The sequence below is a fragment of the Entelurus aequoreus genome, linkage group LG28 (assembly GCF_033978785.1).
Source record: "Entelurus aequoreus isolate RoL-2023_Sb linkage group LG28, RoL_Eaeq_v1.1, whole genome shotgun sequence".
In the NCBI taxonomy this organism is placed as follows: Eukaryota; Metazoa; Chordata; class Actinopteri; order Syngnathiformes; family Syngnathidae; genus Entelurus; species Entelurus aequoreus.
The window spans coordinates 18,751,770-18,779,294 of NC_084758.1; the positions used below are offsets into that span (position 1 = coordinate 18,751,770).

Consider the following 27,525-nt stretch of genomic DNA (forward strand, 5'->3'; position numbering starts at 1 on the left):
TTTGCAAAGATGTTTCCGCTTTATGGAAGCCGTATTGTTCAATCAATCGTGTTCAAATTTTACTGACATGTACTTGACTGTCCCCTTATATTGTGTACAAAATTTCATAGTGATACGGAGAAACGTCAAGTTACAAGTCTGTGTTTTCTAGCATTGAAATGTGTGAGTTAAAGTAGATTCAAGTTCGAACTGACGTGTTTGGAACTTGAAGGTTCAACAACGGAGCCAACATCTGGTGCATTTGTCCAAAAATAATAGCACAAGTAGCACGTTTTGACAAGTTTACACCCATTTGTGTCTGATATAACATGAATCTGTTATTTTGTAGCCTTCACTTATCCATTCATCCATCTATCCAACAATTGTAAAGTCTACACCTTGCCAAATAATCACTTTGGTAGTATTTGATCCCATGATTGCCGTATGAACATCAGCAATGTAAACCAATGGCAACACCTTTCTGTCAATAAAAATGCAATAAAACATGTGCTTTGGGGAAATGTGTCTTTAGAAACATCAAATTAGTGGCGGCTGTCTCTAAGTTTGACAGCGACATAACTATTGAGTTATGTTTTGTTGTCAGACTCCCTCCACCTCTCGCTTGTATAAACAGTCTTGTCTTCTGTTTATGTTCACATACGTGACAGTTAACCCTTTAAACGTGACAGCTTGTATTTTTTCGTCCCCAGTCGACCTGGAGCACATGAGGACGGTGAAGGCCGACAAACACCAGCGCTTTTGCCAAGAGAACGGCCTCGTCAGTCAGTTTGTGTCCGCCAAGACCGGAGACTCTGTGAGCTTCCATCGACAAGGAAAGTGACCATTTGGATCTAGTGGCTAATGTTTCACTCTCTCGCTCTTTAGGTGTATCTTTGTTTCCAGAAGGTTGCTGCTGAGATTCTGGGCGTGAAGCTCAACAAAGCTGAAATAGAACAGTCCCAGGTGAGTCATTCATGTCTCGGGTTTCACCAAGATGGTGCTCTCTAACAAGGTTATTTTTTCACTGCCTTCCTGGATTAATTGACTCGAGAACAAATGCGTTGTCCTGCCGTTGGACGCAACGCCAAGCTAGTTGTGGTGGAGGTCACAGGGAGTGTGTTAGGTCAGCAGAGGTCGCCACACACTGTAAATGACCCTCTGTTGCATAAACACTGGTTTGTTACGTCTGCCTCCAGTGGCGCTTTACCTGCCCATCTGTGAATGAGGACCCACATTGACCACATTAATGCGTGAAGTCAAGAGGTTAAAGGTATGCAGTTAGGTGAGGAGGTTAGTTTGGCTGGTTGATTTATTTGGTGTATCTCCCCAACCCTCCGTGTTGGAGTAAAAAGAGGACACGGCCTACCAGCGAGACCCGGGTGCCCGAATATGGCAGCTGTTGGATTTACGGGGTCGCCTCCTCCAGAAGCATTAATCCTGGCCCTGATGCGAGCCGTTGGAGCCACCCTGGCTGCGTAACGGTCTATGAGCGAGGGGCTGCAGAGAGGTCATGTGGGAGAGCATGTAAGGGAAGGACAAGCCTGGTTCTCAAGCCCCACCACCAGTTACTGCTGACTACGAAGTCCATCTTTGTTCTTACCCCTCCTCCCTTGATAGTGCTGTCAAATGAACAAAGTGCTTTAATCCGGGTGTATCAACTCAAGGTTAAAATGACTGACCCATGTTGTAAGTAGGGAAGACAGACCACGGAAATTATTTTGTCTCGGGGGCCACATTGAAAGAAAATAAATGTGTCTGTGGGCCGATGAGTATGCGTTATTTATTTTTTTTAATCGCATTTTGTCCATATAGTTAACTCAAAATTAATCGCGATAATCGCAGAAAGATATAATTTTTCGTCATTAATAAGTCCACTCTAGACAAATACTTTTTAAAGTTTTTAATACCATGACTGGACAATTAATTCAGAATCAGAATCAGAAATACTTTAATAATCCCCGAGGGGGGAATCAAGATTTTCAGCACAATCCCATTCAAGAGCAGACAAACATTACAGGGAGACAGAACAGGATCGCTGACGGGTCTGCCAACTTCCGGCACCCCTTTATAAAAAATGTGAGAAACAGGTAAACGCTGGGGAGTGGGGTTGAGAAAAAAACAAATTCAGTCTAAATCTGGGCCCCTGGAGAGGGGGTCCAGACTGAGGCCAAGGAATAACAACAACAAAACAAAAAAAACATATACACTGTGGTAGCCTCGGCGGTGTTCTACGCCATTTTACCATGAATTGATTACGTGGACCCCGACTTAAACAAGTTCAAAAGCTTATTTGGGTGTTACCATTTAGTGGTCAATTGTACGGAATATGTACTGAACTGTGCATTCTACTAATAAAAGTTTCAATCAATCAAATCAATCAATCGTCTGCTGGGGTGGAGGGAGCATAGCCAGAGATAGGAGCAGACCCAACAAAGCAATGTGTTTGGTTAATTTGCCTTAATGAAATGTTTTTTTAAACATGCTTTTTGAAACAGCTCAACACGAGAAGGATATGAACACGTTTTTTTGAGAAAAAAAAAATACTTGCAGTAAGTTGGTGTCTTGCCAGACTTTCTATTTTGTAGGAATACAGAATTTGTGTTCTTGCTTTACAGTAGGAGCACTTGCATTTAGAGGAGAGGAGCTACACTTCCATGTTTGGATAGCAGTTTCACCATATTTGCCAACCCTCACGATTTTTCCGGGAGACTCCCGAATTTCAGTGCCCCTCCCGAAAATCTCCCGGGGCAACCATTCTCCTTAATTTCTCCCGATTTCCACCCGGACAACAATATCGGGGGCGTGCCTTAAAGGCACTGCCTTTAGCGTCCTCTACAACCTGTAGTCACGTCCGCTTTTCCTCCATACAAATAGCGTGCCGGACTAGTCACATAATATATACGGCTTTTACACATACATAAGTGAATGCAAGGCATACTTGATCAACAGCCATACAGGTCACACTGAGGGTGACCGTATAAACAACTTTAACACTGTTACAAATATGCGCCACACTGTGAACCCACACCAAACAAGAATGACAAACACATTTCGGGAGAACATCCGCACCGTAACACAACATAAACACAACAGAACAAATACCCAGAATCCCTTGCAGCACTAACTCTTCCGGGACACTACAATATACACCCCCGCTACCACCAAACCCAGCCCATCTCAACCCCCCCACCTCAACCCACGCATTAATAACACAAAATGTGGATTATTATGATCATGCTTTGCTTGTTAAAGATATTTTTTCCTACATGATTAAATGTTTCTGATATTCTGTACTTTACATGTTGTACAAGTTAGTAGTCGTAGTTTATTTTGGACATGTTAAAGCAAAAGAAAAAATTGTGGGGAAAAAAATAAATAATCTTGATAACATTAAAGTACAGAAATAGAAACAAATATTTCACAATGAAAACACATAACAAATTAAATCAATACTTAATGGTTAGGTTTTTTTTCTTATCCAAAAAGGAGTGGGAAGAAGTGAAACATATTTACTCCCAACACTTATTTGTAAATCAAATAACTAGCGTTCTTATCATCATTATTATTATTATGTACAATGATAAATTTACCGGTATTAATGAAATATATTTTTAATAATCTTTTACGCACTTTACACTTTATTTTGCTTTATATGTAATTTGTACAGTCTGTAGTTCCACAAGAGTTTTGAATGCAAGAAAAATGTATAAGTGTGATCCCTATATCCTGCCGTATGAATGACCCTTATTGCTTTCTTCTGCATGGTGATGAGTGTATATAATCTTATGTAATTATTGCCCCAAACTTCTGCACAGTAGTGCAAATTGATGGCATTCATATCTCTGCATGACAATGTTTTACCCTTCTCTACCTATATGTTAATACAATGTAATATTCCGCCTGTTAAACATTCTGCAATTGTGGGCTATCAATCAGAACAGGTTATAAAATAATATACCTCAGCGGTGTTAATATTGTGTAGTCAACTGTAATTACCCGATGTGGGCTGCAGAGGGCAGTGGCAGGCATGCCTGCAGTAATAAACCTAGCCTCAGTGGTAGTGAAGAAGAAAAGTTTGTTTTAAAGAGTCTATTTGTTTAAAATACACTGAATTTCAGTCTGCCAAAAAATATTTATTTAGGTAGAAATATCAAATAACATAATCTATTGTTAGACGATTGTTCGTTGTTTCGTTGGTTGGACGCTGTATCGATCCGTTGTGGTGAATAAGGAGCTGAGCCGGAAGGCAAAGCTCTCAATTTACCGGTCGATCTACGTTCCCATCCTCACCTATGGTCATGAGCTTTGGGTTATGACCGAAAGGACAAGATCACGGGTACAAGCGGCCGAAATGAGTTTCCTCCGTCGGGTGACGGGGCTCTCCCTTAGAGATAGGGTGAGAAGCTCTGCCATCCGGGGGGAGCTCAAAGTAAAGCCGCTGCTCCTCCACATGGAGAGGAGCTAGATGAGGTGGTTCGGGCATCTGGTCAGGATGCCACCCGAATGCCTCCCTAGGGAGGTGTTTAGGGCACGTCCGACCGGTAGAAGGCCACAGGGAAGACCCAGGACATGTTGGGAAGACTTTGTCTCCCGGCTGGCCTGGGAACGCCTCGGGATTCCCTGGGAGGAGCTGGACAAAATGGCTAGGGAGAGGGAAGTCTGGGCTTCCTGCTTAGGCTGCTGCCCCCGCGACCTGACCTCGGCTAAGCGGAAGAAGATGTATGGATGGATGGATGAATGGATGAGCAACACAGTTACATTATAAAGAAATATTTATAAATGAATTAGACACCACATAACTGCATATTGTGACTGTGTTCATCGGTAGGTGCTGCTGTTTTACTTTGAAAAGCCGTGAGCAAAAAGTCATGCTGGGCTCAACAGTGTAGGCCTCCACTTGACCCAATTCTTCAGTTAGAACGACTCCATACCGTTTAGCAACGTTTCTCCAGAGTGCGCGCCAAGGGCCTCAGCTCCAGGTCTAGCCACAGGCCCAGTCAAGCCTCATTATCAGCTGTCAGGTTGAGCGAGCTGAACATGAAGGTCACGACCCCTGACAGAGTTATATCTGCCAGGCAGCCCCCTTTCCATCTTGCTCCTCTGTCTTCAAGATCAGATAGCGAGTCCTCGGATAGCGAGTCACCGACGTTGACACAAGGCTTCAGCAGCTCGTTCATCAGTTGGTCGGACTCAGACGCTGCGTTTCTGTCACCAATGATATCATCTTTTTTGTCATCTTTCTCTTTTGCCTACCTATCATCCCCCATGTCCTCTCTCTCTTTGCCTCCAGTTTACATTTCACTCACATTTTTGTTTCTTTTTCTCTCATCCTTTACTCCTTCTCTTTTTCTTCTTCCATCTCCCCGCTGACTCCAACCTGCTCAGAGGATTGTGAAGGCCGAGCTGGTCAACTACCCTCAGGATGAAGGCCTCATTAGACAAGACAACTGCCAGCAAAGCAAAATATGTTTGCTTCAATAGTTGGAAGTATGTTTTCAGTTTGCTGTAGAATAGTTGGGTGTACCCTAGCTGACAGCAAGTCAGAACTTCCAGCCCCTGTTAGTCCAGTAATATGGCTTGTGTTGTGCCATACCACCCGCTTCGTGATAACTAGTTATGTGTTCAGAGCCCCTGTTAGTCCAGTAATATGGCTTGTGTTGTGCCAAACCACCCGCTTTGTGATAACTAGTTATGTGTTCAGAGCCCCTGTTAGTCCAGTAATATGGCTTGTGTTGTGCCAAACCACCCGCTTCGTGATAACTAGTTATGTGTTCAGAGCCCCTGTTAGTCCAGTAATATGGCTTGTGTTGTGCCAAACCACCCGCTTTGTGATAACTAGTTATGTGTTCAGAGCCCCTGTTAGTCCAGTAATATGGCTTGTGTTGTGCCAAACCACCCGCTTCGTGATAACTAGTTATGTGTTCAATAACAAACACTGCTACACTTTCACAATTTAGTTGAACCAAACATATTTATGCTATGATAACCATGAACGTGACCAATAAAAACACAATGCATTGATTTCAATAGGCAGGATCAGGCCGTGCTTCTCAATTATTTTCTGTTAGAATTAGAATAAAATGAATCCATCTAGAAGGCAGGGGTCTCAAACTTGTTTTCATCGAGGTCATGGCGGTAATAGCACTTGTAACAGTGAATATATATGAATAATATTGTTTATTTGCCTCATGCCTTTTTCCTCCAAACATATTGCTGGGTATTGTGGCCAAACAGCTACATTTTTGTTTCATCTGACCACAGAACTTTCCTCCAGAAGGTCTTATCTTTGTCCATGTGATGTCAAATGAAACAAAAATGTAGCTGTTTGGCCACAATATGCAGCAATATGTTTGGAGGAGAAAATGTGTGGCCCTTAATCCCAGGAACACCAAGCCTACCGTCAAGCATGGTGGTGGTAGTATTATGCTCTGGGCCTGTTTTGCTGCCAATGGAACTGGTGCTTTACAGAGAGTAAATGGCACAATGAAAAAGGAGGATTACCTCCAAATTCTTCAGGACAACCTAAAATCATCAGCCCGGAGGTTGGGTCTTGGCCGCAGTTGGGTGTTCCAACAGGATAATGACCCCAAATACACGTCAAAAGTGGTAAAGGAATGGCTAAATCAGGCTACAATTAAGGTTTTAGAATGGCCTTCCCAGAGTCCTGACTTAAACGTGTGGACAATGCTGAAGAAACAAGTCCGTGTCAGAAAACCAACACATTTAGCTGAACTGCACCAATTTTGTCAAGAGGAGTGGTCAAAACTTCAAGCAGAAGCTTGTGGATGGCTACCAAAAGCACCTTATTGCAGTGAAACTTGCCAAGGGACATGTAAGCAAATATTAACATTGCTGTATGTATACTTTTGACACAACAGATTTGGTCACATTTTCAGTAGACCCATAATAAATTCATAAAAGAACCAAACTTCATGAATGTTTTTTGTGACCAACAAGTATGTGCTCCAATCACTCTATCACAAAAAAACAAGAGTTGTAGAAATGATCGGAAACTCAAGACAGCCATGACATTATGTTCTTTACAAGTGTATGTAAACTTTTGACCACGACTGTATGTACAAATTGATGTATAACTTGCTTTGAAATCATAAGTCCGGGTGACAAGCAGATATTTAAGTATTTATTTACACTACCGTTCAAAAGTTTGGGGTCACCCAAACAATTTAGTGGAATAGCCTTCATTTCTAAGAACAAGAATAGACTGTCGAGTTTCAGATGAAAGTTCTCTTTTTCTGGCCATTTTGAGCATTTAATTGACCCCACAAATGTGATGCTCCAGAAACTCAATCTGCTCAAAGGAAGGTCAGTTTTGTAGCTTCTGTAACGAGCTAAACTGTTTTCAGATGTGTGAACATGATTGCACAAGGGTTTTCTAATCATCAATTAGCCTTCTGAGCCAATGAGCAAACGCATTGTACCATTAGAACACTGGAGTGATAGTTCCTGGAAATGGGCCTCTATACACCTATGTAGATATTGCACCAAAAACCAGACATTTGCAGCTAAAATAGTCATTTACCACATTAGCAATGTATAGAGTGTATTTCTTTAAAGTTAAGACTAGTTTAAAGTTATCTTCATTGAAAAGTACAGTGCTTTTCCTTCAAAAATAAGGACATTTCAATGTGACCCCAAACTTTTGAACGGTAGTGTAGATTTTAACAAAACAAATGTTTGGAATATATGTTAATCTAATGTTCGGTGCATGATCAGATAATATTGAAAGTTAAAATGCACTGCATGCAATTACATGCAGTATATGCAATTTTTCTGTCAAAATTGATAGATTGAATGCATTTAGTGAAAACGATTAAGTGTTTTATTGACGCACATAGTGTTGTCCCATACCAATTTTTTGGTACCGGTACCAAAATGTATTTCGATACTTTTCTAAATAAGGGGCACCACAAAAAATGGCATTATTGGCTTTATTTTAACAAAAAATCTTAGGGTACATTAAACATATGTTTCTTATTGCAATTTTGTCCTTAAATAAAATAGTGAACATACGAGACAACTTGTCTTTTATTAGTAAGTAAACAAACAAACGCTACTAATTTTGCTGCTGACATATGCAGTAACATATTGTGTCATTTTCCATTCTATTATTTTGTCAACATTATAAAGGACAAGTGGTAGAAAATGAATTAATAATCTACTTGTTCATTTACTGTTAATATCTGCTTACTTTCTCTTTTAACATGTTCTATCTACACTTCTGTTAAAATGTAATAATCACTTATTCGTCTGTTGTTTGATACGTTACATTAGTTTTGGATGATACCACAAATTTGGGTATCAATCCGATACCAAGTAGTTCCAGGATCATATTCAAAGTCCTCATGTGTCCAGGGACATATGTCCTGATTTTATGAACATACAATACATTTTAAGAAAACGAAAGAAGATTTGGTGATGCTAAAAAATATCGATGTAATCATAGTAGTATTGACTTGATACGCTATTGTACTTGGTATCAATACAGTGGATGTTAGGTGTAGATCCACTCATGGCATTTGTTATAACTTCACCTTTATCTTTAGTTTTTAAGCCAAAATGCGTCCGTTCTCCCTTTTCTGTCTACACACTGTGTCTGCTTGCAAGTACTCTGTGATTGTGCGCTGCCGAACATGCTCGTCTGCTCGTAAACCAGCAATGACACGAGGGGAGTGTGGGAGACCGGTACTTTTTAGAGGCGGTATAGTACCGAATATTATTCATTAGTATCGCGGTACTATACTAATACCGGTATACCGCACATTATGTTCATTCCTTTGCGGGTCACACAAAACGATGTGGTGTGCCGGATCTGGCTGTTATTTGAGGAAATATAGTAGTCAGTAATCATAACAGGTTTGTTACTACTACTTACACACAAACATATAATGCCAAACAGTCATTGTTTTTACCCAATCATGTCAGGATGTTCCTAAGCTTGTCTTTTTCTATGTGCGTCCCCGCAGCGTGTGGTCAAGGCGGACATCGTAAACTACAGTCAAGACACGGTGGCCCGGACGGTCAACACCCCTCGCAGTTCCATGTGTGCGGTGCAGTGAGTCCACTCAATAAAACCCACCGAGATGCCATCTTGTCTGTCAATCAGCCAGTAAGTCAGTATTGTTTCTCCTTGTGGGCTGTGCCACCTGTACTCGTGTGTCGTTGCTCGTACGGCTGTGGCGAAGGACGGACACCCGTTCAATTCAATTTCCGTAATTGATCTGTGCGTCATGACGTGAGTAAATTTACTTTGGTATCCTTCTCTGTCACGATCGCAGCAGAGAAAAGAGAAACCCAATGACATGTTTGCATGTGATGTCCTAAATTAATGTTCCACAGATGAATATTGTGCATAATCTGTAAACTACATTACCAATTTCAACCTATCATTTTTAATTACAAGTATTGCCTCTCTCTACATCGCTAAACTCCCATCATTTCTGGTTTCCATGTGTGTACTGTAAGTAACCAGTGACAATTGTCAGTAGATTTTACACTGTATGTACGGTAAATGTTGAATTGAAACATCCATCCTACCAATCATCAACATACACCCCCAATCCATTCTGTGTAAATACAAGTATGATGACCTGCTCACAGTATGTACAGTTGAGTTGGTTTCTGTTTTTAAATAAAAGCTTTATGTTGAATATGACAATTTGTATGTGAATATGGTTGAAATTATGTAACAGGGGCAGTGGTAGAGTAGCTTTTGCGATCCTTGTCACATAGGGCTGGGCGATATATCGAGTATACTCGATATATCGCGGGTTTGTCTCTGTGCGATGTAGAAAATGACTATTTCGTGAGTATTCGAGTACCGTATTTTTCGGACTATAAGTCACAGTTTTTTTCATAGTTTGGCCGGGGGTGCGACTTATACCCAGGAGCGACTTATGTGTGAAATTATTAACACATTACCGTAAAATATCAAATAATATTATTTAGCTCATTCACGTAAGAGACTAGACCAGTGGTTCTTAACCTGGGTTCGATCGAACCCTAGGGGTTCGGTGAGTCGGCCTCAGGGGTTCGGCGGAGCCTCCGCCACGGAGGTAAAGACACATCCGACTTATCGTATAAATAAAAACTTCTCCCTATCGGCGTATTATAGATACCCCCAAACAATGTTCCCTCTAATTTTCCATCTGATTTGCAGGTTGTTTGATTGATCGATTTAAACTTTTACTAGTAGAAGAGAATACATTATATGAAACAGTACAGTTTACACAGTTCAGTACATATTCCGTACAATTGACCACTAAATGGTAACACCCGAATACGTTTTTCAACTTGTTTTAGTCGGGGTCCACGTTAATCAATTCATGGTAATGTGTGTGAGGTGTGTAATTTGTTGTGAGTTTATGCACTGTGTTGGTTTTGTTCTTTGAACAAGGTGATGTTCATGCTCAGTTCATTTTGTGCAGCAGTAAAAAAACATAACTTTTTCTTGAATTTGAAAAAAAAAAAACATTTTATTTTTTACTAAAGAAGGGTTCGGTGAATGCGCATATGAAACTGGTGGGGTTCGGTACCTCCAATAAGGTTAAGAACCACTGACTTAGAATATGTTCCCCATACTAAAGTGTTACCAAAAACATAACTGTCTTGAATTTGAATATATATATATTTTTTTTCACTAAAGAAGGGTTCAGTGAATGTGCATATGAAACTAATGGGGTTCGGTACCTCCAACAAGGTTAAGAACCACTGGACTAGACGTATAAGATTTCATGGGATTTAGCGATTAGGAGTGACAGATTGTTTGGTAAACGTATAGCATGTTCTATATGTTATGGTTATTTGAATGACTCTTACCATAATATGTTACGTTAACATACCAGGCACGTTCTCAGTTGGTTATTTATGCCTCATATAACGTACACTTATTCAGCCTGTTGTTCACTATTCTTTATTTATTTTAAATTGCCTTTCAAATGTCTATTCTTGGTGTTGGGTTTTATCAAATAAATTTCCCCAAAAAATGCGACATATACTCCAGTGCGACTTATATATGTTTTGTCCTTCTTTATTATGCATTTTCGGCCAGTGCGATTTATACTCCGGAACGACTTATACTACAAAAAATACGGAATACGTTCTCACGCAGTTGATTTTAGCTGCGGGCATTACACTGCAGGCTTTTCTCACTCTTTCTTGTCTCTCCTTCTCACAGAGACATAAAACAAGCGCACCTTCTTACATACGTCACATGCTACGTCATACACCCTCGCCTAGCAGCTAGGTAGCGTAACGTTAGTCTAACATAGGTAACGTTAGCTGTGGCAGGTGGTGCAAGCGGAGCGGTGCGGGTGGTAATACGAGAGAGAGAGAGAAGGTGCAAATCTGGTAAAAAATGGTGGAAGAATAATTAATTCCCAAGAAAAACAGCAGGGGGTCCATCGTCTGGCGGTGGTTTGGCTTCAAGCGGGAAGATGTTGAACAGACAACCGTTATATGTCAAGTATGCGGCAAAAGCGTTGCTACAAAAAGTAGCGGCATTACTAATTTGTAGCATCATTTGAAAAGTCACCCGCTAGAGCAGTGTTTTTCAACCACTGTGCCGCGGCACACTAGTGTGCCGTGAGATACAGTCTGGTGTGTCGTGGGAGATGATCTAATTTCACCTATTTGGGTTAAAAATATTTTTTGCAAACCAGTAATTATAGTCTGCAAATTGTGTTGTAGTTGAGTGTCGGTGCTGTCTAGAGCTCGGCAGAGTAACCGTGTAATACTCTTCCATATCAGTAGGTGGCAGCCGGTAGCTAATTGCTTTGTAGATGTCGAAAACAGCATTAGGCAGTGTGCAGGTAAAAAGGTGTCTAATGCTTAAACCAAAAATAAACAAAAGGTGAGGGCCCCTAAGACAAGGCATTGAAGCTCAGGGATGGCTATGCAGAACGAAACTAAAACTGAACTGGCTACAAAGTAAACAAAAACAGAATGCTGGACGACAGCAAAGACTTACTGTGGAGCAAAGACGGCATCCAAAATGTGCATCCGAACATGACATGACAATCAACAATGTCCCCACAAAGAAGGATAAAAACAACTGAAATATTCTTGATTGCTAAAACAAAGTAGATGCGGGAAATATCGCTCAAAGGAAGATATAAAACTGCTACAAAAAATACCAAAAAAAGAGAAAAAGCCACCAAAATAGGAGCGCAAGACAAGAACTAAAACACTACAGACAGGAAAACTCAAAATAAGTCACGGTGTGATGTGACAGGTGGTGACAGTACACCTACTTTGAGACAAGAGCTATATTGATGCATGCTTGGTTATGCTTTAAAGTCAAATCCAACACTTGCGACAACGACTTTTTACTGTCAACTGAGTTTCGTTTTTTTAATGATTTCTGCTGGTGGTGTGCCTCCGCATTTTTTCAACGCCAAAAATGTGCCTTGGCTCAAAAAAGGTTGAAAAACACTGCGCTAGAGAATGAAGAGTCCTTGAAACTCCGCATGTCAACATCTCCGGCCGGTGCCACGCCTAACAAAATGCCCAAACAACCAGCACTGACCCAATTCAGCCTGGCGTCTTCCATTTCCAGACCAACACCGTATGAAAAAAATTGTCAAAAGCAGGAGATGACGTCCGCAGGAACCTACCACATAGCGAAGGACATACACTATTTGATTTCCTATTATGCAGCTCATTTTTATGTGACGCTTATTGAAATATCTTGTGTGACATCATGCACAAAAGTGCACTTTATTTGTTTTAAACTACTGTAGTGGCGTTCTGTACAAAAAGTGCACTTTAATTTAGTGTTATTTTGATATGTCATCTTAGTGACATCATGCACAAAAGTGCACTAATAGCTTGTTTTAAAATGTCTCTGACTTAGTTGTGATTTCCCTCTGCATGAAAGTTTAAAATGAGCATATATTAATGCAGTATGAACAAGAATGTTTTAATGTAGACACATAGAATCATCATACTGCTATGATTATATGCATCAAGTGTTCATTCAAGGCTAATGCAAAATATGGAGATATATATCGTGTATCGTGACATGGCCTAAAAATATTGAGATATTAATAAAAGGCCATATCGTACCTGCAACCGCTCGTCATGTCTTTGCGTTAACGACTCTGCTGGCTCGGCGTACAATTCTTTTTAAATGGAAGCTTGCGTCTCCGCCGAGCCATAACAGTTGGATACAAGATGTCTTGCGGTGTCTGCGATTAGAGAAGCTTCGGTTCTCGCAGAAAGGATCTGTGTCATCTTTCCATAAAACTTGGGGCCCCCTCTTAGACCTTATTAGGGACAAGCTTGACATCGCCCCAAGCGATTCGAGTAACACAACTTTGACATAGCTGACCGCTGAAGCCCCCAACCCCCCCGACCTCCATTCCTTGTGTTTATTTACTTTTACGTTGTATTTTATTGTATATCTTATGTATTATTTATTTATTTATTTATTTTACCTTATCTATTATTTTAATATATTTTGTTAGATTGAATCTATGTTTGCATATATTCATGTGTGTCTATATTTGTTGTGGGCACTAGGGGGACAATTATCTTGGGAATTGAGTGGGTGGGTATTGTAAGGGGTGGGGTTTATTATGGTACATATTGTAAAATGTGCATAAACCGTATTTTTCGGAGTATAAGTGGCCGAAAATGCATAATAAAGAAGGAAAAAAACATATATATGTCACACTGGAGTTAAGTCGCATTTTTGGGGGAAATTTATTTGATAAAAGCCAACACCAAGAATAGACTTTTGAAAGGCAATTTAAAATAAATAAAGAATAGTGAACAACAGGCTGAATAAGTGTACGTTATATGAGGCATTAATAACCAACTGAGAACGTGCCTGGTATGTTAACGTAACATATTATTAGGGTTGAGTATCGTTTGAATTCGAACGATTCCGATTCCTTGTTTCGATTCCGATTCCTGACGATTCTCGATTCCGGTTCTTCTTGTACCATGCCGGGATCAATGTGTTTGACAGGTAGTCCCTGGAAGGTGGTATGTATTTTGGGTTGAGAGTTTTCACCATATCCCTGCAAACATAAACAAACGTGTAATGTTGCTGTTACTGTTTAGCCCAGTATCAATTAGCTTAGCTCTAACGTTATTGCTTAACTAACCTAAATGTTGGAGATTCCACCTCTGAGAAGGGATGCAGTCTTTTGACTATGTGTGCAGTGACCTTTCTGTGGCACTCTTCCGTCTGTGGCACCGACATCTTCCCCATTGCCGCTACGGTGAACGGAGTACGCTGAGCACATCGCGGAGCCTGGCTAGCAGGTTGTAAATTGTCTATGAAAAAATATGCGGGCTAATTTGTTAGCTGCCTCAACGTTGGCGCAAAACACATTATTTATTGCATATATATTGTTTTACTTACCGGATTCGGACTGCAGTGCAGTCACCGAGGTGCCAGGCTGGGCGTCGAAGCCAGAGGAAGAGGCAAAGGAGGACGGTCGGCGCAGCGCATCGAAGACGGGACACGCATTTATTTGTACTCCATGAACTCGGAGGTGCTTCATCATGTTCGACGTGCACCCTCCTAAGCACGTAACAGTCCTGTCGCATGTGTTACATTTCGCCGATATTTCATTTTTTTTAGTAAAATAAAGCCACACTTTCGACCGCCGACGCCCGCTATCCATGCTTGACTGACTCGCTCGGCTACATAGGCTCGGCTATGCTAACACTTCCGGCGGTGGGCGCTTCTTCGTTGGTGTTCAGCGGCTTCTTCTTCCGGTCGGCGGACTTATTCTTTTTTTCCGGTCGGCGGACTGGGTATCGAAACTAGGAATCGAAATTTAAACTTTTGAACGATTCCGGGAGAATCGGAAAGTTAGTCCCGGTTCCAATCGATACTCGATACTCGATACCCAACCCAGGGCCGGCCCGTGGCATAGGCCGTATAGGCAAATGCTAAGGGCGCCGTCCATCAGGGGGCGCCACGCCAGTGCCACAAATGTTGGAGAAAAAAAAAAGAAAAAAAAAAAGTTGGTACTATTATTTCTAAATACAAAAAATAATCCCAGTTAATTAAAATGCAAAGTAAAGCCTATTTAATAGAAATATTATTTGTTACAACATTTACCCCCCCCCCCCCCCCCCTCCCTTCCCGTATCATGACTCTTTTTGGACGTCACCTCATCAAAAAAACAACACAAGATGTCAAAACGGCCAAAACTGTCAGGTGCCCAGGGAAGAAAAAAGAGAAAAGAAGAGGAGGAGAAACGAGAAAAAGACAGAGGTAGCAGGTATGTAACGTTAGCCTACATGAAATTATTTGTCTGTTACAGAATGTGATAGTAACCTGGCTTTTTAGCATTAAGCTAATGTTACATGATTCGGCAATTGCTAATCAATAAATAGCTAGTTCTGTTTTAACGTCGGGTTAATATTGTGGAGGGGGCTAAATTGTTATGGAAAATAATAATGTAACGTTAGGTAATTACAGTATTCCCACCTTACATTCCTCAGAGACATTTGTATTAGATCTTTTAAGCAGGTGTTTTTGTTTACATTGTTATTGCCTTCTGGTTAGCTAATGTTTGCCCTGCAGGTAATAGTCACTTTTCCACCCCTTTATATATTAGGTATAGTTGTAAGTCTAGTTGTTAAAGTGCACATCATTAATGTTAATTAAGCAATATTACATGAGAGGGAATGCTGTTTTTTAATTTGAGCACTGCTGTGATTCGGTTAAAGATAATCATAACATAACATTCTCATATAATATATTATACTGTTACTTTGCATTCTGCTATTCAGCATTTCACTGTAATGATGACAATACATTGATTGTTAGATATTCATTTTTTATTTTTTGTATTCATTTATTTATTCTTTTTTTTTTTTATCTTGTTAACTATTCTGATTGTTAATTTGCTTTCTTTAAGTAAAAAAACAAAGACAAAGCTATTCGTTTTTTTGTGAGTATATACACTTCACTGCCGATGTGGGGGGGCGCCACCTAAAATCTTGCCTAGGGCGCCAGATTGGTTAGGGCCGGGCCTGACCCAACCCTACATATTATGGTAAGAGTCATTCAAATAACTATAACATATAGAACATGCTATACGTTTACCAAACAATCTGTCACTCCTAATCGCTAAATCCCATGAAATCTTATACGTCTAGTCTCTTACGTGAATGAGCTAAATAATATGATTTGATATTTTACGGTAATGTGCTAATAATTTCACACATAAGTCGCTCTTGAGTATAAGTCGCACCCCCGGCCAAACTATGAAAAAAACTGCGACTTATAGTCCAAAAAATACGGTACCTCAACTTGCTGTTACCATGATCCATCATACTGTACTGTCTGCAAAATTCAATAAAAATATTTGGGGGAAAAAAAAAAAAAAAAAAAGGCCATATCGCCCAGCCCTACCGTCACATGACAATGACAGAAGGTGCATGATGATTAAGTGTTGAACCAGCCATGTGCTGAAATTGAAGCCTAAGGCCTGAAATCTGACCTAAACAGACTTTGCCAAGTCGCTGCTAGCTAATGATCCACCTGGTCTTTGTTGTGTAAATCTCCACTAAAATAGCTTCTAAATCCACCCTGGATAGATGATCCAAACACCTTAATAAATGCTTGTAAGCTGTATTAATTCATGACTCAAAGAGTGCGACCTTTTGTTGTGAGAGAGGTCTGACTTCCAGACTTCCTTTGGCCTCATCAGTGTCACTGAAACCAGCGGTGGATTAAGTGCATTGAAAGCACACACATCAACAAAACAAAGACAGTATCTCTCCAGCCAGGTGTCAGACCCCTAATAAAAACTACAAACAGGGTAGAAGCCGGCAGCCCAGCTGGGGTCATTCCAGCAGCCCAAGTGCATTGTTTCGCTCCAGTGGACGTCTTAGAAATCTTCTCGGCTGATTTTTCTTTTCCTTTTTTTTTTTTGTTGAGGCCTGTCACCAGTGTTGACAGGCAAGACTTGCCCTTGGCTTTGCCGCTGTTTGGACAGGTGTTTTTTGCAAAGAAAACAACCGCAGCCGCAATTCCAAAGCTCAGACGCGCAACCATATTGTCGTGGATCTACAGACGGAAGCAAAGAAGAACATCAGTGCGAGAATAATGCCGGGGATGGGCGAGGCTTTAATACCCTGGTAATGGTTGGCTGGCTTGAAACTTTAGTGGTTTTCCTGTTTGATTTTGTGTTTAAGTTGAATACAAGCACAGGGAAACAGACACAATATCAAACATCCAATTTACGAGTTTCATTGGTTCTTGAACAGGGTTCCTAAATAGTGTTTTTCAACCACTCGTGTACTGTGAGATATTGTCTGGTGCGCCGTGGGAGATTATGTAATTTCCCCTAATTTGAGTTGAAAATATTTTTTGCAAACCACTAATTATATTATATTATATATTATATTCTAGTTGGCAAAAAGGAACTAAAATAAATAGAAAAATATATAATTCTTATTTAATAAAGAAATCTTTGAAGTCTGTCCCATACAACACATTTGGAAAATGGGAGGACTTTTTTGACTGCCCGTTGCCGTGGGATGCCATATTCAAACTAATCTCCAAAACTACTATCGATGTGCAAAATCGTTATTTTCAAATTAAAATTATATATAATTTCTTACCCACGGGGAAAATGTTAAAACTATGGAATATGACAGAGTCAGATGATTGCAGATTTTGTCGTCGGGAATCTGAATCCACCCTGCATTTGTTTTGGTATTGTGTCCTCCTTTTGGGTGGAAGTTGAAAAACTGTGTTTAAGGATTGGTTTGTTTATGAAGCTTGATGTGGTTTCTGTTATTTTAGGAGAGTTCATTGACAGTCATGATTTAGTCAATTTAATTATAGTACTCGGTAAAAGGTTTATTTTTAAGGCCAAAAACAGATATTCACTTAGTATTACTTTCTTTAAAAAATGTATTCAGTATTTTTTAACTTTAGAAAGCTGTATGGTTGAAAACGATAATGATGCCAAAAAACAGATGGGAAGTCCTCAAAGGCTTATTTTGAAAATGTAATTATGTTTATAGATATGCAACAACAACAACATATATGCTATCTGTTGTTGTGTTCCCTAATTTGAGTGTACAAAAATGAAGGTGTGTGTTACTGAGTCTGACCTGGACATAATCTGGACTGTACATAAATGATTATTTTGAAAATGTAATTTTGTTTATAAATTATAGGCAATCTGTTGTGTTCCCTAATTTTTCAATGTACATGGATGAAGGTGTGTGTTGCTGAGCCCGACTTGGACATTATCTGGACTGGATCTGGTTTTAAAAACCCTTCAAACAAATCCAATTTCATTGACAACCTGGTCTGGTGAAGAAAAGGTCCTTTTAAAAATAAAAAAAAATAAGATAAATAAATAAAAAACATTTTCTTGGATAAAAAAGAAAGTAAAACAATATAAAAACAATTACATAAAAAATAGTAATTAATGAAAATGTTAGTCGACCAGCGGCACACACAATCAGGTGTGCTTCAGGGACTGTGTTGTCTATGTTGTGGGAACCAGAATATTGGTAGCAGAAAGAAACAACCCTTTTTGTGTGAGTGGGTGTGGATGAGTGTGAATGGGGGAGGGAGGTTTTTTGGGTTGATGCACTAATTGAGTTTGTGTTTTTTTATGTTGATTTAATTTATAACAAAAAAAACCAGTAATTATAATCCGCAAATGCGCCGTTGTTGAGTGTCGGTGCTGTCTAGAGCTCGGCAGCGAAACCGTGTAATACTCTTCCATATCAGTAGGTGGCAACAGGTAGCTGATTGCTTTGTAGATGTTGGGAACATGGTTCGTCGTGATCACAATATACAGACAGCGGGAGGCAGTGTGCAGGTAAAAGGGAATTAAATGCTTAAACCAAAAATAAACAAAAGGCAAGTGCCGCTAAGAAAAGGCATTGAAGCTTAGGGATGGCTATGCAAAATTAAGCTAAAACTGAACTGGCTGCAAAGTAAACAAAAACAGAATGCTGGACAACAGCAAAGACTTACAGTGTGTGGAGTAGCAGACGGCGTCCACAAAGTACATCCGTACATGACATGACAATCAACAACAAAATAGGAGCTAAGACAAGAATAAAACACTACGCACAGGAAAACACCAAAAAACCCTAAATAAGTCACGGCGTGATGTGACAGGTCGTGACAGTACACCTACTTTGAGACAAGAGCTATAGTGATGCATGATTGGTTATGGTTTGAATTCATATCCAACAATTGCGAGAACGACTTTTTCATTTTATAATGTTTTCTGCTGGTGGCGTGCCTCGAGATTTTTTCAATGAAAAAAATGTGCCTTGGCTCCAAAACGTTGGAAAAACACTGCCTTAATAGAAAAGTTTGTATATTGACATGTTTTCATAAGAAACAATGTAAACATGAATAAGGTTCTAGCCTCAACAACAGTCCACACTTCAATACAAAGTCAAAACAACAACAGCTATCTGACCTGTCCTCATTTGCAGCAACCCACACTATTGTCACTAGCACTGTGGTGCACTCACTGTTTCAAGCCTTAACTCCAACAGCTACGTCGCTACAATGATTTTTTTTTTAAAAAACCCAAAAAAACCTTTATCTTGTCAGTTAATCTTCTTTGTGTGCAGCAGAAGGGTGTGGGAGACAGTGTCGACAACACTGTTGTGACTTCCTGAATGTTTCACACCACACATTGCTTTCTTTGGACTTACAAAACTAGAAATGTTCGTACAATGAGGGGTTAGTAAAGTGTGGTACCACTCTATATCATGTTTTGAAATAACATTTTCGCCAACACCAAACAGTAAGAGAAACAAATGCAACATTACACGATGAATTATGCAAAAAACGCTCTTACACTCCCCTGCAACAAACAGTGATAATCAACATTGTAAAACTCTTTAAAATAAACATTGGCAACGCGAATGCCTAGAGGGCGCTAACGTTCCGAAGTGTTGTAAGCATTATATCCCGCCCTCTTTTGTCTTTGAGCAGGAAAACCACACCCCATAATTGTTAGCTAAAGGTAGCGTTTAGGCAATGTTTTGCGACTAACTTTGCCAATTTTTGACTGTATGGTCTGTCATAACGACAACGTGACTGCAAATTGTTAGTTGCTTCTGCGGGGCTGCTTCTGTGCGTGCACACACCCTCCGGACGTGTGAATGTTTACGAGACAGACTACTAATTCCTTGTGCTGACGAGCAGTTTTTATTCCATATGATTAACCAGTGTGAAAAAATATATTCTGTAAGACCACTAATGGTCTTGGACTAGCACATAACTTTCCTTCAGAAGGTCTTATCTTGGTCCATGTGATGTCAGATGAAACAAAAATTGAGCTGTTTGGCCACAATACCCAGCAATATGTTTGGAAGAGAAAAGGTGAGGCCTTCAATCCCAGGAACACCAATCCTACCGTCAAGCATGGTGGTGGTAGTATTATGCTCTGGGCCTGTTTTGCTGCCAATGGAACTGGTGCTTTACAGAGCGTAAATGGGACAATGAAAAAGGAGGATTACCTCCAAATTCTTCAGGACAACCTAAAGTCATCAGCCTTGAGGTTGAGTCTTGGGCACAGTTGGGTGTTCCAACAGGACAATGACCCCAAACTAGAGATAATATCGGCAGGCCGATATTATCGGCCGATAAATGCTTTAAAATGTAATATCGGAAATTATTGGTATGGTTTTTTTAAATTATCGGTATCGTTTTTTTTTGTTTTTCTTTTGTTTTTGTTTTTATTAAATCAACATAAAAAACACAAGATACACTTACAATTAGTGCACCAACCCAAAAAACCTCCCTCCCCCATTTACACTCATTCACACAAAAGGGTTGTTTCTTTCTGTTATTAGTATTCTGGTTCCTACATTATATATCAATATATATCAATACAGTCTGCAAGGGATACAGTCCGTAAGCACACATGATTGTGCGTCCTGCTGGTCCACTAATAGTACTAACCTTTAACAGTTAATTTTACTCATTTTCATTAATTACTAGTTTCTGTGTAACTGTTTTTATATTGTTTTACTTTCTTTTTTATTCAAGAAAATGCTTTTAATTTATTTATCTTATTTTATTTTATTAATATTTTTAAAAAGGACCTTATCTTCACCATACCTGGTTGTCCAAATTAGGTATAATAATGTGTTAATTCCACGACTGTATATATCAGTATCGGTTGATATCGGTATCGGTAATTAAAGAGTTGGACAATATCGGAATATCGGATATCGGCAAAAAGCCATTATCGGACATCCCTACCCCAAACACACGTCAAAAGTGGTAAAGGAATGGCTAAATCATGCTAGAATGAAGGTTTTAGAATGGCCTTCCCAAAGTCCTGACTTAAACGTGTGGACAATGCTGAAGAAACAAGTCCATGTCGGAAAACCAACACATTTAGCTGAACTGCACCAATTTTGTCAAGAGGAGTGGTCAAAAATTCAAGCAGAAGCTTGTGGATGGCTACCAAAAGCGCCTTATTGCAGTGAAACTTGCCAAGGGACATGTAAGCAAATATTAACATTGCTGTATGTATACTTTTGACCCAGCAGATTTGCTCACATTTTCAGTAGACCCATAATAAATTCATAAAAGAAACAAAACTTCATGAATGTTTTTTGTGACCAACAAGTATGTGCTCCAATCACTCTATCACAAAAAAATAAGAGTTATAGAAATGATTGGAAACCCAAGACAGCCATGACATTATGTTCTTTACAAGTGTATGTCAACTTTTGACCACAACTGTATTTTTGCTTTGGAAACTGTTAGCAAGTTTGCAAAGGGCCCCTGTAAATATGCAAAAAAGTCAAACAGCCTAAGCGCCAATGCTAGCACCAACATTTCGCTATTCATTGCATTATGCAAAAATGTTTGAATAAATTAATATCAATATATAATATTATTCCCTATGAGGTAAACTATAGGGTTTATTAGCATTATCCAATGCCTAAAATGTATTTTAAAAGTGTGGCACATTTGGGGCCCGCTATTGCCAACTAAAAATATAGTCATTTTTCCTTTGACATTATTAAAGTTTGCGTGACAGATGTGAAAAAGATGTCTTTCTTTGGTTTCAAGCCAAAGTCTTCTGTTGCCTCCCGCTTTAGTTTGCTAATCTGTATTATTCCCAACGCAAACAACACAACTTCGGTAGGTATCAACACATTCCAATCATCATGCCTTGTTCTCTAAAGCAGTGGTCCCCAACCACAGGTCCGTGGACCGATTGGTACCGGGCCGCACAAGAAATAAAAAATAAAAAAAATTAAAATTAAATAATTTTTTCTTTTCTTTTTTTTTTCACTAAATAAACATAAACAATACAATATACCGTATTTCCTTGAATTGGCGCCGGGAATATAGTATTCGCCTGCCTAGAATTACAGCCGGGTCAAACTCGTTTCGCAAAATAATTAGCGCATGCTTGGCACTTCCGCCGGGTCAAATATGAGTCATTAAATGACTCCCGCCTCCAGGTGGTAGAGGGCGCTAGTGATCCTTCTTGCGACTACCAGTACTGCAGGAGACAGGTACTGCAGAAGAAGACAACAAGCAGCAAGCATGCAGCAATTGTTTGCTTGCACTTTTAACATGGAGGATTACATATCTAAAATAAAACCGTTTTCTAAACTGGACTTTCAATCGAAGCAGGAGGTAATAATTAAAGGAATATCTCCAGAGACTTTTAAAATTGAAGAAAGATGAGAAAGACTGCCTTTGATCAGAAGCAGCTGCACATGGACCCATCTACAAGTAAAGGTAAGATCATAATAACGTTTTTTTTATTAAATGTGTTTTTAATGATAAGGTATGCGCCGGAGTGAGAAGAGGTTTTAAAATAATTAGAGCATGCTTGCTCATTCCGCATGGTTTTGGTAACCGCAGGAGTGAGAAGAGGTTTTAAATTAATTAGCGCCCCTGCGGCTATTCAAGGAAATACGGTATACATTATATATCAATATATATCATATATATATACACATGATTGTATTTCTGTATGACAAAAAAAATAATAAAAAAAATACCAACATCCGACCCCCCTCTCGTTGACTCTCCTTCGACAAATTGACAACTTTTTTCGGTAAGTAGAATCACAGCTGACCTGGACATTCGAAAGTTCTCTTGCCGTCTGAGAAGTGTTGTATCTCAAATAGCTGCAATCGCTTTCTCTTAAGGTATTCATGTATGATTTCCACAAGCGTCTGTACATGTAGAACAGGGGTGGGCAATTAATTTTTACCGGGGGCCGCATGAGCAACCCGAGCACTGCTGGAGGGCCACATCGACAATATTTCAATTAAATTTTGCTCAATATTATTTTTGATATATACCGTAAGATAAATAATAATAATAATATTAATAATAATAATAATAATACTTTCATTTAACCTAACTTAACTTTATACCAAAAGCACTGCTTTGGAAATAATGTTTACCCCTTTCAGAGATCACATTTAGTTCCCCTTAAACATCCTCATGTTGCACAATGAAATGTAAGCATAGAATGAAGTGTGCATTCCTGTAACTTTCTCTAGTAACAGCATTCCATGATTAATATCAATAAATTAACATTAATAATAAATGACAGTAGAATAAGCACACGTATGACTGAGGAGTCATAGTGTAACTTTGTGTGGTGTTTGAGTTGTCCGACTTTTTGTGTGGCCATAAACGCACCAGTGGCTTAGTGTTGCGTGTTGGTGACAGATAACAAGTTGGTTTTGGCTTGGTTTGTACGGCATAAAATGACTACCGGTAGTTTTTCGAGATAGGAGTGTTTTACTCATGTTTTGGTGTGGTTATGGCCGAATATAAACAGTTTTGCTCAATAAAGTGATCGATATAATTCCTGGCCTCGAAGCATCTCGATAGACGTTACAATAATTGAACGGTGTTCAATTGAACGGTGTTGACGAACACCGTTAGGGCCGCTTGTTGTCACTGTCACTCAAAGTTGCATTGCAAAATTACACAGAATAAATGTGTTTATTTTGTTTAGAATTCAGATGGGATTTGATTTGGTGCGCGGTATATATTTGCTGTGCGCAGAGGACGCTTGAGCAGTGTGCAATTGCGCAGGCGCCCACCTTAGAGGGAACGTTGCTTGGCAGTCCATGTCTTGTTGGAAACACGCCATTCGTCATCAAATTTTCTCTTTTTAGCGTCTCGGGTGTAAACCGTGCATAACTTGTCGCTGTGCACCTTCACTCACAGGTTACACACGGACATACGCCCATAAATAACACTTTTCAAAATAAAAGCAGCACATTTGTATTGTGCGCACGACATAGATGTTTTTTCAACTTTATTTTGTAATTTGTGATTGCAGCTGTTCACATTCACTCACAATCACGCACGCGCATACGTCCACACGGAAGTAATACAAATAACGCTTTTCAAAACAAAAGCAGCACCGTTGTATTGCACACTCGACATAGATACTTTTTAAAATGTATTTTGTAATTTATGATTGGCCTTACGCGGGCCGGACAGGGACGCACAAAGGGCCGGATGTGGCCCTCGGGCCGCAGAATGTCCAGGTCTGATGTAGAAGAATTAGAAACACGGGCATGTCTGGATGACTCGCCTCCATATTTCCGGTGGTTATTTCCGAGTTACGAAAGCGCTTTATTATGAAGCTGGCTGTGGCATGTTCTTTCTGACGTCACTTCCTGTGTGGGGCTCTGTCTTTCTGGCGTCCCTTCCTCTCCAAACTCAGTTTGTAAACGATCTATGAGTCCATACAAAGCTAAGAGACGGAGATTCAAGAAACACACGGCGCACTTACCCGTGTAAAAAATTGTCCAAGGAGGGGAACCTTAAACGCTGGTTTAGTGTGGCTGAAACGGGGCTTAAGATAAATAATTATTCGTTTAAGGCAGGAGTGTCAAACTCAAATACAGAGTGGGCCAAAATTTCAAACTGAACAAAGCCGTGGGCCAAGGTTGAACAAATGTGTGTGGGGCGGTATAGCTCGGTTGGTAGAGCAGCCGTGCCAGCAACTTGAGGGTTGCAGGTTCGATCCCCGCTTCCGCCATCCTAGTCACTGCCGTTGTGTCCTTGGGCAAGACACTTTACCCACCTGCTCTCAGTGCCACCCACACTGGTTTAAATGTAACTTAGATATTGGGTTTCTCAATGTAAAGCGCTTTGAGTCACTTGAGAAAAAGCGCTATATAAATGTAATTCACTTCACTTTTAATAGGGACCCAAACAAGTTTTGCATTGAATATTGAACAAGCAAGGCTTATATAACTTTATAGTGACATGCAAAATCGAGTTTCAAATAATAATAATAATAATTAAAAAATATCAATGGCATATCAAATAAAATTTTAATAAAATTTTAATGCCTCTTTTCTATTTGCAGCCTTCTGAGGTAAATATCAACATTAACTTTTTCCACAGGCTAATTAATTTGAAAATAAAATAACAATGAATAAACCAACCATTCAGGACTTTAAACTGCTCAGTTTGCAACACACTTATCTAATCTGATGTGCCTAAGCCAGATACCTGCCATCTTTTCTTGGATGCTAGTTCATTAATGTCAGGGCTCAGGCTTTGAGCTGAGGCAACCTTCATTATCCAACCAAGGTGTTCATCAGTCATTATATCTCGTAGTCCACCCGGACCACAGTCTTGGGGGCGTGCCTTAAAGGAACTGCCTTTAACGTCCTCTACGAGCTATCGTCACGTCCGCTTTTCATCCATTCTAACAACGTGCCGGCCCAGTCACAAGATATGTGCAGCTTCTGTATGCACACACATGTGAATGCACGCACACTTGATCAACAGCGATACACGTTACGCTGAGGGTAGCCGTATAAACAACTTTAACACTGTTAGAAATATACGCCACACTGTGAATCCACACCAAACAAGAATGACACACACACACACCTTGTAGCGTCCCAGAAGAGTTAGTGCTGCAAAGGATTTTGGGTATTTGTTCTGTTGTGTTTATGTTGTGTTACGGTGCGGATGTTCTCCCGAAATGTGTTTGTCATTCTTGTTTGGTGTGGATTCACAGTGTGGCGTATATTTCCAACAGTGTTAAAGTTGTTTATACGGCCACCCTCAGTGTAAGCAAATTTGGCCCGCCGGCCAGAGTTTGACACCCATGGTTTAAGGGGTTAGCCGGCTTAGTGTAGACACAGCCTAAAACTGCAGGCTATGAAACACTGTTAGGCCCGAAGTATTATAACTATAGTACCATTTTGTTGTTTTGTTTTGTTTTTGCTTTGACAATGAAGTGTTTTGCCTAGGAATATGACAAACAAACCACCTCATCTCTTGTCCTGCTCTTTGATCTTCTCCTTCTGTATTTATGTGTCCCGCTTACTCTCATCCTTTCAGTCTTTGTGACGTCAGTGCAAAAACAAAGTCCTACATGACATTCTGGTACGGTGCCCGTAGTTGTGGTCTATGCATTTTTCTTGTGGGTAAAAACCGAGCCAACACCCTTGTGATTACCCTCTTCCATTTCCCACCTGTGCCAGTCTCTTATTCTCCGTCAGGAGCCAGGCCGGTGTCACATTTTGGACGCCAGAGCCTGTCAAGACCGTTGAGTTGAGCCAGCAACTTGAGTTTCTAGTTCCCGAGAATCCCCAAGGGTTTCTCAGTGGGTCTTCTATCCCCCGCGTTTGCTCGACCGGTCAATTGGGACCTCTGGTCGTCCCGAAGGTGCTGCCTGTCTACCACCGCAGCCGAAAGCCCATGATTTATTTTCGGGGTGAGGATGTGGGCATTCGGAAGGGTCGTATTTATAGTGTGCCGGTCTTGTGGGAGGACCCTGCCAGTAAAAACATGCAGATTCCCAAAAAGGAGACTTGGGGACAGAAAAGTGAAAAGTCTTTCTGGCATGGATGGGCGCTATTTTCAGTGGGCTGATGAATGAATAGCACTTAAACTCAACAGCCCCTGGATCTCATTCTAGAAGTAGGAGGACAAGGACAACCCCTCCACTCAGTGTGTGATTTAGAAGGCAGCATTGTTAGGTTTGCTTTGCTATTCAGTTGATTAAAACTTCTAGTAAAACCATCATTTAAAAAAAAAAAAATCTATTTTTTTCTTTGGTTAACAATTTTAACCAAGTGTACGGTTGATTTTAGAGTTAGTCAAGGTAGCTGGCAGATTAGCACTTAAAGTTTGAACTCCATTTCGTTACTTCAAGCCCGCCAGATTCACAACATGATTTTAATCAGATTAATTATGCTAACGTTACTGCAAGCTTGAATTGCACCTTAAACAGTAAAGACAGATACATGGAACTACAGATGTCCGATAATGGCTTTTTTGCAGATATCTGATATTCCGATATTGTCCAACTCTTAATTACCGATTCCGATATCAACCGATACCGATATATACAGTTGTGGAATTAACACATTATTATGCCTAATTTTGTTGTGATGCCCCGCTGGATGCATTAAACAATGTAACTTTACCATGAATTGTTTAACGTGGGCCCCGACTTAAACAAGTTGAAAAACGTATTCGGGTGTTACCATTTAGTGGTCAATTGTACGGAATATTGGTGGTAGCGGGGCTGT

At 40.0% G+C, this 27,525-nt stretch overlaps 2 protein-coding genes across 3 annotated transcripts in view; both read left to right on the forward strand.

Moving 5' to 3' along the window:
- rab28 (RAB28, member RAS oncogene family) overlaps positions 1–9,649 on the forward strand; it is a 100,991-nt gene extending 91,342 nt beyond the window's left edge. The window contains exons 5-8 of one of the 2 annotated variants that reach the window (XM_062040079.1): positions 690–793; positions 865–942; positions 5,365–5,466; positions 8,964–9,649. In XM_062040079.1, the coding sequence (XP_061896063.1) occupies positions 690–793; positions 865–942; positions 5,365–5,460 (278 nt within the window). In that variant the 3' untranslated portion in view covers positions 5,461–5,466; positions 8,964–9,649. The remainder of the gene's footprint in view (positions 1–689; positions 794–864; positions 943–5,364; positions 5,467–8,963) is intronic. The other variant, XM_062040080.1, reaches the window with a different exon arrangement.
- A 12,805-nt stretch (positions 9,650–22,454) lies between these two features.
- hs3st1 (heparan sulfate (glucosamine) 3-O-sulfotransferase 1) overlaps positions 22,455–27,525 on the forward strand; it is a 362,702-nt gene continuing 357,631 nt past the window's right edge. The window contains exon 1 of the mRNA XM_062039569.1: positions 22,455–22,729. The gene's annotated coding sequence lies outside the window, so the exon portion shown is untranslated. The remainder of the gene's footprint in view (positions 22,730–27,525) is intronic.